This window comes from Canis lupus, chromosome 5 (genome assembly GCF_011100685.1).
Source record: "Canis lupus familiaris isolate Mischka breed German Shepherd chromosome 5, alternate assembly UU_Cfam_GSD_1.0, whole genome shotgun sequence".
In the NCBI taxonomy this organism is placed as follows: domain Eukaryota; kingdom Metazoa; phylum Chordata; class Mammalia; order Carnivora; family Canidae; genus Canis; species Canis lupus.
In genome coordinates, this window is record NC_049226.1 from 28705687 (window position 1) to 28721625 (window position 15939).

Here is a 15939-nt window from a genome sequence, read left to right on the forward strand (position 1 = left end):
TTCTGTTGTTTATTAGCTATGTGATGTTGTTTCCTCATTTTTAAATCAGTATTTAGAAATAGCCCTTCGTGATGCTAGTGTGGGGATTAAGCAAGCAAATATGTGTGCAGCACAGACTTGTACCCGTCATATAAAAACAACGATTTAAGTGTTACTGTCATTTGGATCGTTACAAACAGCCACGTTTAAATGAAAAAGTGTGTTTACTAGAACAAAACTGAAGCTGAGACAATTTCTCAGAACAGGACCCTAGTATGGACAGCTGGGTGGCTCAACATTTGAGTGTCTACCTCTGGCTCAAGGTATGATCCTGGAGGTCCAGGATCAAGTTCCGCATTAGTCTCCCTGCATGGAGGCTGCTTCCCTCTGTGTTTCTCATGAATAAATAAAATCTTAAAAATTAAGAAAAAAAGAATAGGACCTGGTACAGTCAACTCTAACAACTTTACAAGACAACAGAAGAATGATTAGTCCGTCCTGTCAAGTTTTCCAGTGATGAGTACTGAAAACCCAGTATATTTTTTTTCAATTTCCTAAAATTCTTTGCTAAGCTTATTTATATGAGAAAATCTATGAACAAAAACATACATAATTATTAAAAAATAATTAAGACAAAAAATAATTAAGACAACTTCCACATAAAATTTCATATATGGGGCAGCCCGGGTGGCTCAGCAGTTTAGCGCCGCCTTCAGCCCAGGGTATGATCCTGGAGATCCAGGATCGAGTCCCACGTCGGGCTCCCTGCATGGAGCCTGCTTCTCCCTCTGCCTGTGTTCTCTGCCTTTCTCTCTCTCTCTCTCTCTGTGTCTCTCATGAATAAATAAAATCTTTAAAAAAATTTTTTTAAAATTTCATATATGAATAAAATGTTAAATAGAAATGGAGGATTTCTAGAAAAAAATGTCAGCATACATCTTCACCTATGCCAGATTTTTCATTTCCAAACTTCCTGTGGTTTAAGAAAACAGATTCGCTATTCTTAGATGACTCCATTTCAACTAAAATACTTTACATAGTCTTTCTTTAACATAGTTTTCCAAATTCTCTTGAGAAAAATCAAAATATGCTATAGTTTACTTACAAATGAATAACTTCATTCTTTCTGAGAAGACAGATTTTAAAAATGGATTGCATAGATTGTAAGCTAAAAGACAAATTCTTCATTTTTTGCTTAGAGCAAAAAATAATTCATTTTAAAGGCTTTTCTCCCCTTAGGATTATGGGTATTACTTTATTTTACTTTAGTTATCTAAGTCAAACACTTGATTCCCTGCTTTAAAGTCCTAATTAAGAACAAATGTATAAATGTCTAAAGTGTTTTCACAATAAAATAATTTTTTAAATCTCAAACACTATTAACTAAATATAGGATGTCAACGATGCATCAGATTTACTACAAATTAGTGTAAACCAGTCACATGCAACATACATTTATTTTTTAATCCAGTAAGGGTTTTAAGATAAGTAGAATGAAGGAAAAGACTTTATAATCTTCTAAACCAAGGGTAACATAAACTCAAATGTAAATTAAAAACCAAATAATTCCGGTCAGCAGTCTAGGTCTAGAAAAGTACTGCACTTACCCAGAGTTTTACATGCAAACAGAGCCATGGCACTTTGCAATCTGTCTGGTCTGAGGGCCTGTACCACGAGAACCTTAAAATAAAGTGTGGGGCATTTTTAAATAGTAAGTTCCCCTGAGAACTTTAAGCAGTAGTTAATGTTAGTTAATTAAACAAATATTTACTTAAATACGTGAACACTGATCACTGTTCCACAATACTTTCTTACACAAACTGTCACAACAGTTTTATACAAAGATACGTCCTTAATAGTGAAAACTTTTACTAAAACCCATTTACTGCCTCAAGCTTCTCATCTGAGTCAGCAGGAGCATGCAGTAGCCATAGGTCTCACTTTGTCTTCAGTATCTGACAAGGGTCAAAAGCAGGTGAAAGCAAGAGCATATACATGAGGCCTTCTGGTAACCATCGAAGAGAAGCCCTCAAATCCTAAGATTTTCAAATCACTATTTTTACAGTCAATCATGTATAAACCTAGATGTTTCTGTTTTCAAATAAAGTTCTTCTTAGCTTTCTTTCCTTCTTTTTTTAAACTGTACTTGGTAAAGGGGCATTCAGTGTGGAGAGACAAGGACAAAAGCGCCCGCAGCCAAGGAAGAGACACAAACCAGGGTCAGTGACCCGGAGGACCTGCTCCTAGAGAGCCCAGCCACTCGCAGCCTGTGCCTCCCCAACTGATGGGGCAGAACCCATCAGCAGGTTCACTACTCTGTTGAGATCCAGACTCGGAAAACTTGCCAGGACTCTTTCTCTATGGCACACTCTTTGGGCGGAGACAGGGGAGGAGGCGGAGGGAAGAAGTAGGGCTACAGGGGGACATCCTATCCAGAAATTCTGCCAGTGACATCCCCCCCACCCAGGCAGATGGAAAAGCTGAAAGCCTTTCCCCGCCATAACATTATGCCACACCCAAAGGCAGAGCTTTCCTTGAAATAGCTTCTGAATACAAAAGAAATGTCAGATATTTTTATGCATTGAGATAACTCACCTGCTGAAATGAGGACACTTTCTTTGCCAGAATAGATGGAAACTCTTGCTCACACACCGAGCTGTGATAGTATGTCTGCCACAGAGCCACGTCGTCAAAGCAGAGGGTCTGATAAAGACTGGGGAGGGCAATCTAAAACACAAGCACAGCCCCACACAATGAGCCACAAGCACATGTGAAAGAGCCACAAGCACTACTGAAAGAGTAAACTAAAACCAAGTACCAATGGGCATGTGTTGGCTTCTTTCCCCCCTTCACACTGGCTCCATCTGCTAATTTCTAGATCAGAAACATGGTATTGGACTGCTCCAACCCATAAGCAGGTAAAATTAAACATTTCCCAAGTAGCACGAAAGCAGTATGTGCAAGTGATCGAGTCTTATCTCTACAGAAGAACCTCACCTTCTGGAGAAAGGACAGATGTGTGTGAGTGTGCACGAACCTGTGCCTCGCTTCAGCTGCACAGGACGATCACAACCGCCAACTTTCCTGCCAACACCAAATCCTGAGGAAAGCGTGTGTTTCCTAGCCCACATCCACTTATGTCCCATTCATACACATGTTGGCTTCCTTGCCCCTAGACGTTCTAAGTCTCTACTTATTAATCTCTACCCAAGATTTCTCATCAGTTCCTACTGAGCATTCAGCATTCACCTTAAACACCACCGTCTCAGGCAGCCCCAGTGGCCCAGCAGTTTGGCACTGCCTTCAGCCCAGGGCCTGATTCTGGAGACCTGGATCGAGTCCCACATCAGGCTCCTTGCATGGAGCCTGCTTCTCCCTCTGCCTGTGTCTCTGCCTCTCTCTCTCTCTGTCTGTCATGAATAAATAAATTTAGAAAATCTTAAAAAAAAAAATGCCACCATCTCTCAAGGCTCTGCCTTAACACATTTGTTCCCTTCTACCTCCAAGACTACCATCTTTTCCAAACTTGGTTTTTCATCCTTCTCAGCCTTACTGAGGTATCACTGACAAAATCGTATGTATTTAAGGAATGCTCTCATAAGCATTTACACTGTGAAATAATTACCATAATGGAATATATTCACACTTGTTAATAATATTCTCTTATAGATGGATAGATCACACTTTCTTCATCCATTCATCCACTGATGAACATGTAGATTGTGACTATATCTTGGGTGAATTATAATAATAAACATTTCCTTTGAATTTATACCCAGAGGTAAGAAGTAGGACTGCTGGAGCATACAGTAGTTCTAGTTTTAATTTTTTGAGGACACTCCACAATGTTTTCATAAAGGCTGCGCCAATTTATATTCTCACCAACAGTGTACATTTTCCCTTTTCTCTATCACGCTGCCATCACATGTTATCTTGTCTTTCCAATTATAGTCATCCTAAGAGTTGTGAACTGGTACCTGTGATTGACTTTGTATTTCCCTAATGATCAATGATGCTGAGCACCTTATTCGTATATATGTCAGCCATTTGTATGTCTGTTTTAGAAAAAGGTCTATTCAGGTCTTTTGCCCATTAAAAAAATTTTTTGAGTATATTTTGAGTATATATGTTACATTAGTTTTAGCTATACAACTATGTCATCACAAGCACCATCTCTCTCCACACAGTGCTATCACATCACCACTGACTCTGTTCCCTGTGCTGTGCCTCACCTCCCACGCCCCTTCACCGACTTTGCCCATCCCCCCTTCCCTTTGGCAATCTCTCTTCCAAACTTTTATCAACACTGGGCTTCAAGATGAGAAATGTAAATCTGTATATATGGATAACTGTTATTGAAAAGAATGGCGAATTTGGAAGATTTGTATCTGCAGTACTAGAATGTCACATGGCATAAACATAAATCAAGTACTTAAGGATGCTTCATCCAAGTAGCTATATTCACTTCTAAATAACCCATTATATTGCCCAAATTTCATTATGTAACTTGACTAAAATTAAACTTACACAGTAGAAAATTAAGTATATTTCACTTTCATTATTTTTAATAAGTGATCTAAGCCTATTAGGATAACATTTGATGGTAGTCTATTAAATTTAGTGGCAATTAGTGTATAAGGGCCTCCTGCTACCAGTTTATGCTCCACATTATATAATCATTCTGTTTTTGGCTAGAAATGTGGGATGGCCATAGTGCAGTAGGCAGCATGCTGGTCTCCCAATAGACACAGGATCAAACACCAGGGGTATAGCTCCAGTAGGGTGCCAACCATATCACAAATATGTTCTCCCTGTCATCCTCCCTACAGGGCAAGTGGGCTCAGTGCTGCCTCTCTGTATTGTAAAACCGCAATCTGGACTCCATGGGCACTGTGCTGACCAGCAGTAGGAACTAAATAAATGGCTGATGAGAAAAAAGATTCACTGACAACAAAGCAGGATCTACTGACTCTATTCGATAAAAACCTACGAAAAACAGGCAGTACAGAGTCGTGGTAACCAGCCCAGACTCTGCCACCAGGAGCCCAGTATCAAATCCTGACTCTACTTCCTAAGTCACCATAAGCAGAGACCACATCGTTCTGGGCCTGGTTTTCTCATCTGTCAAATGAGGACAGGAACAGGAGCTTCCTCATCAGACTGTTGGAAACATACAGTGAAGTGAGCCACTTTCACGCTCTGCATAACGCTGTGAAAACAGTAAGTCCCCAGCAAGCACCTCTACTCTTGCTGTTTTTACTACGTGCCACTGTCACACGACAGCAGATGTAAGGCACAGGGAAGGAAAAAAGGAAAAGAAACATACATATAGATTTTGAGAGAAGGAGGTTCATCTTGTTTTGTGTTCCCAACTAAAGTACCAGTGAGGCCTGAGTACAGAACACAGACGAAACTGCTGGCAGTTGGGCTTCTGAACTGCAATTCCTGCTCTCACCCTGTCCTCAGCATCCACCTTACACCCAGGAACCAATGTAAGTTGGAAAGTTGTATGAATGCATACATTCAAACGTGTATGTTGAATGAAAGATTTAGCTATAGATTAAAGCACTAATCAGAATAGAATAATCAATTCTTTACTATCCTTTTACCCAGGGATTTGATGGCATATTCACAGAAATATCAACACTAAGTATAATAGGGAGCATGTAAAAAAATAAACGATTTAAGTACAGGAAAATTTTAAATACCCCCAAAGTAGAAATGTCATGAATACCTTTAGCGTTGCCACTGCCCAGCTTCGCTCCTGGTCTATCCACGATGGGAGTTGATCACGGATTCTTTGCTGAGAGTCCTTTATAGGAAAAATTATTCTCTTTTGGTATATTTGGTAAAATTCAGACTTAGAAAAATTAACAAGTGACTAGCTAATTTTATGAGCACTAATTTTAAAAAAATTCTATGTATTACTACTTAAATTTACAAGTCACTATGATAAAATTCGATATAACAAGGTATAGATAACAATTTACATAAATGTATTCATTTTCATTGTGCATAATCTTTTATGAAACTTCAGAAAAATGGAATAAAATATAATGAACTGCTATAAATTTTGCATTTCAGACATAATCTAGATTTTGCAACACATTTCGGGTTATGTTGCTTTGAAGAAAAATATTATTCATTACATGTTCAGACATAAAATTAGTAGAGAAAAAGCTAAATTTGAATGACATTATCAAAAATTTAAAAAAAATCTTAAACAAGTTATGTAAGAATTTTCCTAGTCATACACAAAATTTTATTTTCTCAAGATCATCAAAGTCTTCTTGGAATAAAACATATACTGAAAGAAATTGTATTAGTTTCTTAGTATTTAAGTAGTATTATTCTGATGAGAATAAATGTCTTTATGTCTATTTTAAAGTACAGTAGGAGAGACAAGAACATGTTCCTCTAAAGTATAATTTCAACAGTACTTTAAAATTCCTGTGAAGCAAATATCTTATGAAGTCAAAGCCAGAAATATTTTCCCGAAGAGTGAAATAATTTTGTTATTTTTACTTACAGCTTTCCGCATCATGTCTCCCACAACCACACCTGTAAACGTATCCCATTCCTATTGAATAAAAATATGAGTAAAACAAGAAATATAAAAATACTAACCACTTAACAGAATTTTTTTAATTTCCCTATAAGATGGCTTACAATGCAGCTTTCTAAGGATGTGGAAAACAAAAAACTCACCTTCCCACTTCTGGTACATCAACATCAAGAATGAGTTCATGTACCAACATAAAACATTCATATGAAAACTACCAGAAACAATTTTATCAAGCAAAAAATAACTACAATTCCTATATGTATATATAATGTTTCATCTATAAGTTTACGTGTTCAGTGTATGTCCTATTACATGAGATTTTTCACTAATAAATAAGCACTTTATTGGTGTACCAAAAAATTTTAAAATTGTGTATCCTGGGGAAAAAAATAGAGAAAAGTACTTCCATTAAGTTATCTTTACCAACAGATTAGAAGAGGACTGCCACTATTCATTTTTTACCTTAATCCACAAAATCACAACAGATCCAATGTTATAGAATCTAACACTCCAAGAAAATCTATTACTTCCCTTGAGCTTCCCCTAGTGTCACATATTATTTGTTACATACTGGTCAGCAAATAAAGAAAACACATAAAATTTGAGAGCAATATAGAAAAAAAAAAAGATTACTTCCTGCCTCCACCCAGCCTGACCACTCACTCCTCTTACTGAAATTATACAATCACATTAAAGAAGCAGTGATTGCTATTAGCAGCTAGGAGTCAGAGAAAAATGTTCTCCTTTCCCAACATTTAATTATACTCCAGGAGGGAAAACTAGGGAATATTAAATCTTTCACAGTGTGGAAAATACTGATCATGGTGGACATCATTATACAGGAGGAGGGAAAGGCATCAAAGCTAATGGTAGAAATAAAAAAAAAAAAAAAAAAAAAAAATAATGGTAGAAATAAAGGAGTCAAATTAAAGAATTCAGGAGAAACAACACAAGTGAACCAGAGCACGTGGAATCAGAGAGAACAATGAGAAAACAGGCACATGGAAAAGTCTGTGCTCTTTTAAGTATTCAAATCAGGAGAATCCAGGACATAAATAGAATCTGACCAAGGAGAGTTAAGGGTTACAAGGTCATGGTCCGTATACTAATCCCCCCCACACACACACTCTCCTACTCTACTCTCACTTTATGATATTGGCCAGAAAATCACTTACAGATAATTCTTTTTAAATATTAGCACACCAGAGATGGATTGGTTAGCTCTAACTTGACGGAAGTTCTTTTCAAGTTGGAGACACGTGATATGGCAGACCAGAAATAAAGTTGTAGATAAAGAAGATAAATTACACATGAAAAAGATGAACATAAGGCTTTGAGCTCAAGGAAGCTTCTGAGAACTACCCAGCCTCTGGCTTCACAGGCTGACTGTAGCTGGGTACCCCTAATGTGTCAGTACGTACCTGCATCAGCTTGAGTGCCTGGATGGGGATGAGAAGCCATGGGCGGGGGTTCAAAAAGGTCCAGGCATGGTGAGAAGTCCCACTACCTCACCATCGCTGCCCAACCCCGGGCTCCCGCGAAGAGGAGAAGCGGACATGAGCATCTTACACTACATGTCTAACTTAGTAAAAAAACTAAAAGGCTTATAAATACTTTTCAGACTAAAGTTACCGCTAATCTCACCATAACTCTGCCCATTACCAAATGTCCTTGTAACTCTAACATTGTCCTCCTTTATTCCACTTACATTCTCTTGAAAAAGTTCAGGATGCATGCCTCGAACAAAATGCAAAGCGAACATCAACTGATCTGCCTGTAAAGAATAATAAAATGTTATCTTGCTGTTTCTAAACTTGTGTTTCTGGAAAAGCTTAGTCCTGAAATTTCAGTTCACAAAATCTGTGTTCTATCTTTAAATTATTTACTTCTATCAATATAAAATGTGACTGTTCAGGTAGCACCTACACAGGGCAACACTTCCGAGTTGGGTGGGAAAGATAAAGAACCCAAAGTTTTAGAGAAAAATGCTAAATATTAGTCATGATACACATCTCTTTAAAAAAAATAGTTTTATTTAAGTACCTGAAATCCAATTTTGAGGTCTGAATTCTCACTACTCATAAAATCAACCTCCTACATCAGGACTCTTCTATTTGTCATGTGTATGCTTACATTATCCGAAACATTCTATATGCCCCCTAAATCAAGACATTTCATTTCTAAAAAGTTATGCAAAGGGATGATAAATGTATTCATAGATAAGAAATGAGGATATTTATTGCAAGATTTTTTGTTATGGAGGAAAAACTGAAACAATCTTAAATGTTCAAAAATTTTTCATAAATAATATTCAAAATATGTAGCATAGCCCATATTATAGAAGGAGGAGCAATATGGATATACATATGCAAAAAAATGGAAATGTGGTATCAATTTTTATAGCTGATTTAGTTTACAACTATAGGTTTTTATTTTTCTTTATATTTTATAAGTTTTCTAAAATAAGCTTATGTCATTTCTGTTAAAAAATTAGTAAATGTTTATTAACAACAAAAAACCACATCTATTCAAGCACTGTATTTCCCACTAGTTTATAATTTAAGCATTTTATACAGCTTCTCCCATACTAAAAATAACACTTTATATCTAATACGTGCATAGGATTATAAATCTACACACGGAGTAACCATAAGGGCTATAAAGATTACCAGCTAGTGATCTTTCATGCAAGAAAGTCACCCCTCTGTCAGAAAGATTCAATGTCTTGAATAATACAATACAGAAGAATAATTTACTTTATAAAAGTATATGTTGGGTATACAGCAAGTACTCAACAAATGCCTATGTAGTGAATAAATAAAAACCATGTGTTCACAACCATAACATAGGCAATGACTAAAAAAATCTCAAAGTAGAAAAATTTATGCAGGTGCAGCCACCACTCAGGTGTGGGAGAAAAACATTACAACCAACTACCATATGTATGAAGTAATTCCCAGGTGACTTAAAGATATAAAAAGCAAGACATGGCCATTTCGGGAGATGTGCAGTGTTCTTAGGTATCAGAAAGAATTCAGGTCTGGGGTTGAACAGTAACTGGCTGGATAAGCCACTAAGATGCTTAATGCACATGGTAATGGATATTTAAAATGCATCTCTCATCTAAGGTAAAGAAATAATGATTAAGATATATTTACACACAAATTCACACACAGTATTACTACATTTATCTTAGCCATTTCTTCCTTTGACCTAAGGAAAAATAATGCAGTCTCTAGGGTTAATTAAGAAAAGGCAAAGCCCTGCCATTCTATGATTCTTAGATTAGCCACTGGGGTCGGTGGGCTAACTGTTGATTATTAACTGAGGCCAAATTCCAAAATGTTGGCAAAGAATAAGCCACATAATATACAGTCCATAAATACATAATAGTGGCTCTCCTTCTCTCTGCTTTCTGGTCCCAGAAAACATCATGGCCTCAGGGATAAGTATATAATCACATGACATCATCCACAGATAATGACATAAGGTGCACTTTATGCTAATGACCTACATGAGGCCAACCAAGATCTGGGAGAACTAAATATGCTCCTTATACTATAATTGTCCAAAATACTTAGGTTACTGAAATAAACACTTCTGATCTACTGGGGAAAAAAAGAAGAATGACAAAACCAATAATCTCAACTGAAACTGCTTGACAGCTTTCTCCATTTCTCCATTTGTTTTAGTTTATTAAAAGTCTAAATTTTCTGCTACAAAACAAGTCAATTATTTTTTGTTTCAGGTTAAGTTGCTTTCCCTTGGCTGTGATGTGAATATTAATAAGCCTCTGTTTCAAGGGTCTGTTGCTGTCACACTGCTGTCACCAATACAACAGCTAAATCAGCAAGAGAGACTGGCAGGCAGTTTAATGTGAAGCTGATTGCTAAAAATCCCAAGTTCTTTCACTAAAAAATGAAATCGGTTCCCTGCTAAGTCAGATGATAATGTACCTCATTGCTTTAATAGTAATGTGCTTTCTGAATTGTGATTCAATACTGAAACTCCACAGAATGCTGAATTCACATTGAATAACTTTAATATTACTGATGAAAAAATATGAATATTATAAACCAGATATTTAATCAGTGGATTAAAATAGGTCGTAAGAATAATACATGATAGCTTTTTTAAAATGAGTGAAGTTGTTCACAACAGAAAAGTATCTCTCCAGACAAGCAATAAAAAATTCCACTTGGGCGCTATGATGTCAAAAGTGTCCAACCTTACAAGCTCTCCTCCCATGCAATAAAATGCTGGCTGTAGCCCAACTTACGTGTATTTTAAAAGATAATGTGACTTAAAAGAAGTAACCCTAACTAAACTTCACTGATATATTAAATCATTTTGGTACTGAACATGTATTATATCTACCCCTAATTACATTACAAAATACATAAGGATTTAAATCTCATCAGTATATCTAATGTATTATTACTAAAAATAAGAATATATAAGCAGAGGCACAGATATATAGTTTAGAAACAGGAAATACCTAATACACTATTAATCTTTATGAAAGTTGATCTTTTCACCTAAACACTTTTCAAGAATAATATTTATTTATAACATATATACTTCCATAAGGATTTTGGAGGCACCTTAAAATAAGTTCAGGTCTGTGATATTTTCACAAATCATGGCCTATTTTAGTGTATAGGTCTTGAAAGGAAAGTAAAAAAGCATTAAATATATTAGAAGAGTGAGTGAAATGAAACTTTGCCGCTTTAATATATTTGCTAGAAAAATAAGAGATTAAAGCTACATTAAAAACTAATCATAAAAATCTATAACATAGCAATCAAAAAATAAATAAATCTAATGAAAAATAGAAAAACAAGGAAACAAGGATGCAAAGAAGGAGATACTTTAATTACTCTGTGGGTTAAATTATTAACTGATAAACTTCTGGAAGGCAATTTGATAATATTCAACAAAGTTTGGAAAGCATTTTGTCTTGGACAGAAATTATACTTCTTCCATGAAGAAATTTAATGAATAGAAATACTTACACATGTACATAAAGATAGATTTACAGAATTTCACCACGGTCACTCATAATAGCAAAAATACATCAATAATATCCACCAACAGAGTAGTAGATAAACTAGCATACCATATTATGGAATCCCACAGAAGCACTAAAAGTAATGAGGTTAGTATATTCTACTTATGGAAACATCTTCAGGACCTGTCACTATAAAAGAGATGCAACACAACAAAATATGTAATAAGGAAAAGAAAAAGTTTATTTGCACACATGAACTTGAAGAGAAAGGAAATGGACTGGAAGGAACCAATCAAGCCTTGGACTGGTTTACTCCAATGGAGTGAAGCATCAGAATGGGGAGAAACAATGGAGGGTTGTTTTTTTTTTACATAGTTTTCTGTATGTGCATATAGTTTCATAAAGTTTGAAATGCTTTCAGAAAGTATTTTTAAGTTGTGTCTGTGTAATAAACATTTTTAAGTATTATGTGCAGTAACATATTACACAAATGTTAGAGATGTCATCCTTTTATCTATCTAGGGTCATAATATTTTTGGGACAAAATGGACTTTGAGATCATCTGCTTATAATTCCTCAACGTATACAAGTTAAAACTGAGATCCAAACAGGTGATTTTTAGGACGGCTAACCATCAGACCTCCAAAATACACCCATACATTCCACAGATCTATATAGGTATCGTCACAGTTCTCATTAAAGAAACATCCTACAGAAATGCCCGACTAAAGGTCTGTGAGTCTCAAGTAAGGATCGTCAACATTGTCACTATACTCATAAACACTACTATCCCTTTCTAAAGAACATATTAACTGTGTCTCTTCAAAGATTTTCTAAGAACCCTACATAATTGTGCCATACTAACACTATTTCTCTCACATAGTTAATTGCCTTTACAAAGCTCTTCCTCAACTTATCTCAACCCAAACCCAAAGACTGGTACTTGAAAAAAAAAAAAAAAAAAAAACCAAACTCCTAAGTGAAAAGCTTCTGTTTTCTATAATATTCAAAAATTTTTAAAGTACATTTCATTTTATATTCCTTGGGAGCCCTCGTAATGTGAAGACGTCTGTGACAAATTTTGTAACTCAGGATCAGGCATTAGTTTGCTTCCTAATGCCAGGAATAGGAACCAATTTTGTCCTCAATCTAAGGGACATTGGCAGTGTCAAGACATTTTTGATTTTAGCAAATATGTGAAGGAAGTACTACTGAACAGACCGCCACAGTAAATCCTACTGTGGCCCAAAATGTCAACAGTCCTGAGGCGGAGAAACCCCAGCTAGAAAATGACCTATACAACCCATCATAATGTCCTGCGTCAAGGGCTGCTGGGTGTTCAGAGCCACATTGGACCACCCAGGGCATGCTCTCATTTGCATGTCATCCTTCTCCCTCCCAACCACCTCCTGGAAGGCTATAAGATGTTCTACTTAGCAATGGACATTATTCAGGGAAAGTTTCAGAAATGTCAATTTCAATACCTTTCTAGTAGGTAAAGGGTTATATAATTTAACTCTAATACTGTATAAATCAAAGTATAGGTAGTATCTTACACATGAAAAAATAGTATTTCTTACCTTAAACAGACAACGGCATATATATTCATAGACCATATGTTTTAATGAGCTGATAAGTGACTGTATTCTCTGTTCTGTATTTTCAGAATCCTAGATTACATTTGAAAATTGAAAAATCATTAGGAAATTTATAAACATTTAAATGACACTACATTGCTTAATCGCACTTTTAAACTGTTCCTTCAGACTCAAAGTTGATTCTGGAATAATTATCTTTGTCAACTCAAGTGATCAAACAGGTTAAGTGCATTAAATCTGTATACTACTACGATAAAAATACTTGATGTATTTTTCTTTAACGGATGAAGGCTTTCAATGAATGAAAATTACAGTCCATTTCCAATAATACAATATGAAATGAATTTGATGATACCACTCTGATACCTAACAGCATTAAAAATAATGTATTAGTATGGATGAATCCCATTTCATTACTAGTACAATGATCCATCCAGCCTCAAAACAGAGTGACCAGAACCAGCTAATACTGAATGTTCTCACTTTCATTATAAGAGCCTAAGCAACTTAAACCATGCTTTCCATAACTAAGGATGAACAATAACTTTGATGTACATGCTGTTTAAGAAATCATACCACCTTTACTTTCTTATCTGTTTTCATACTTCCATTGTACAGGATCACTGTGCTTTGAAAAATATCCCTAACAGCTATTTCCCTTGCTGATTGCAGAAAGGTTTGGTAGATGAACAGGAGGAAGCTGTCATCGCTGGACTATTCCCTAAGAGTGACAGAGTTTTATATCTCACCTCAGGTAGATGAGAAGGACAGGACACACGCCTTGAAAAAGTTCAATTCTGATATAATGTTTAGGCTAAATTTTCTTGTTACCTTAAGTCTATAACTGACAAGAAAAAAATCTAGTAAAACAATGTTAACAGTTTAGAGAAATCCACCGAGGATAAGCAGTGCAACATGTGCCCCAGGGACAAAACCTCGGGCAGTGGCACGGATGCACCAAAGCTTGGGCCGGCCCATGAGCAGAACGTTCTAATGAGAGAGCTCATCATTACAGTTCATGTGCCGGACATCCTCTTCATCCCTATGTTTATTAACAAAGATCGCATGTGAAATGAGCCTTGGATCCACTAAAAGATGCTCTCTTGTGAGAAAGAGTACATAGCCTAAAATCTAATAGATTTCTAAGACACTGCAGAGCAGGTTTTTTACTCTACATATTTAAGATTATATTGCTTTTTAAAATAAAACCAAACACACATGTGCACACCACATGCTTACACATACTATCGAAGCCCAATAGTTCCTAAGCTACAGACTTTTGTAAAGAACAAAAAATAACCAACGTTCTCACTGGGTTCAGGCAAAACTGCTCACCTATTTATCAATTCTCACATTCCTGCAGAGTCACTGACCTTTAACATGAATATTTTCTGACTAAAGGATAAGAAGGAATTTAAAATGAACTTCTAATTCTGTACTAATTTATGAGAAACTTTTAATGCAAAAATTATTCAAAGATAGATATACAATCCAATGTTAGTGAAGATACAGATGGAAAAGCACTCCAACTGCCTCCGTTTAATTCGCCAACAGCACGTTCCAAAGGTAGCAAGACGGAATTTGTGTGCAAGTCTACAAATGTGCACTTTGGTCCCAGTCATCCAAGTCTAGGAAATTTAACCAAGAAAAAACTAGAGAAGCAAAACACTGGAAAAAATGTAAACCATAAATATGTGTAGCTGTCCTAAAACATAACCACATGATCTGCGATCCTGCTTTAAGAGGGAAGATGTCGCCCCAACCTCTTGATCATGGGTAGGTTTGTGTCAACTTCCACCAAATGGCATGCAGCATGGGTGATACCGTCCCAGCCAAGTGACAAAAGCTTCTGCCTCACGGCCTGGAATACAGTTTTGGCCCCCAAGATGTCCTACCAGAAATCCACTACACTGTGTGGCGAGGTGCAGGCTGTAGTCCTCCTCACCGAACCCCCTCCACCCGCACTCCACCAGATGCGCAAGCAGAGCGGGCACCAGATGCGCAAGCAGAGCTACCCTCCTCCCTGCCTCTCCATCTCTTCCCCTCAGTCCCAACTGAGGTCCCAGATGTTGTGAAACAGTGGTAGGTCATCTCTGCTGGGCCCTGACCCAACCACCCACAGAAACCACGAGCATAAGGAGACACTGTCCGATCTGCCAGGTTTGGGGATAATCGTATATTCAGCAGAGATAATCAGGAAAATGTCCACATACCACATGGTCACAGTGCCCATACTGTGTAGCCTCACTGTCTCTCAAAAATGTTGTGTGGGTTTCTATTCACGGCATGAAAGTTGTATGAAATCTATGAATGCTAATTTTCAAGACAGTGTGACATCTTCTGCGTAAGGCAGTTCACATTCTTTAGTATATGCTTCCCTCTCCTAAGCACACAAACTTGGTAAAGCAGACACTCCTATATCCCCACTAACAAAAAGGATTCCCAGCACACGGTAGAGCCTCAAATGACACAAACAATGACATTTTAAATGTTGTTTTCTGAAAGTAATGAGATTATGTAGACAATTTCTTGATTTTATACCATATTAATGATAATCTATTCCTTATTAATTTGTACTCAGAATTTAAATCATTTCCATTAAGACTGTCACACTGGGATAGTTTAAGAACATAAAATACAATCAAAGAGCGAGTTTCTTTAGATACAGTTTAAGTGAGGGGGCGAGGCAAGAAGGCAGATGAGTTAGAGTCCCCAAGTCACCTGTCCCCACCAACTTACCTAGATACCTTTAAAATGTCCTGAAAACCTATGAATTCAACCTGAGA

The 15939-nt window shown here is 36.6% G+C and overlaps 1 protein-coding gene across 6 annotated transcripts in view; it reads right to left on the reverse strand.

Moving 5' to 3' along the window:
• Positions 1-15939, reverse strand: part of DYNC2H1 (dynein cytoplasmic 2 heavy chain 1) — a 339419-nt gene that overhangs the window by 176874 nt on the left and 146606 nt on the right. For all 6 annotated transcript variants that reach the window (XR_005359403.1, XM_038536341.1, XM_038536343.1 and 3 more), the window contains 6 exons: positions 13136-13225; positions 8253-8318; positions 6509-6559; positions 5714-5791; positions 2575-2706; positions 1587-1659 (listed from right to left, as the gene is read on the reverse strand). Coding sequence is in view for 5 of the 6 variants with exons in the window: in XM_038536341.1 (XP_038392269.1) it covers positions 1587-1659; positions 2575-2706; positions 5714-5791; positions 6509-6559; positions 8253-8318; positions 13136-13225 (490 nt within the window). In the remaining variant the exon portion in view is untranslated. The remainder of the gene's footprint in view (positions 1-1586; positions 1660-2574; positions 2707-5713; positions 5792-6508; positions 6560-8252; positions 8319-13135; positions 13226-15939) is intronic.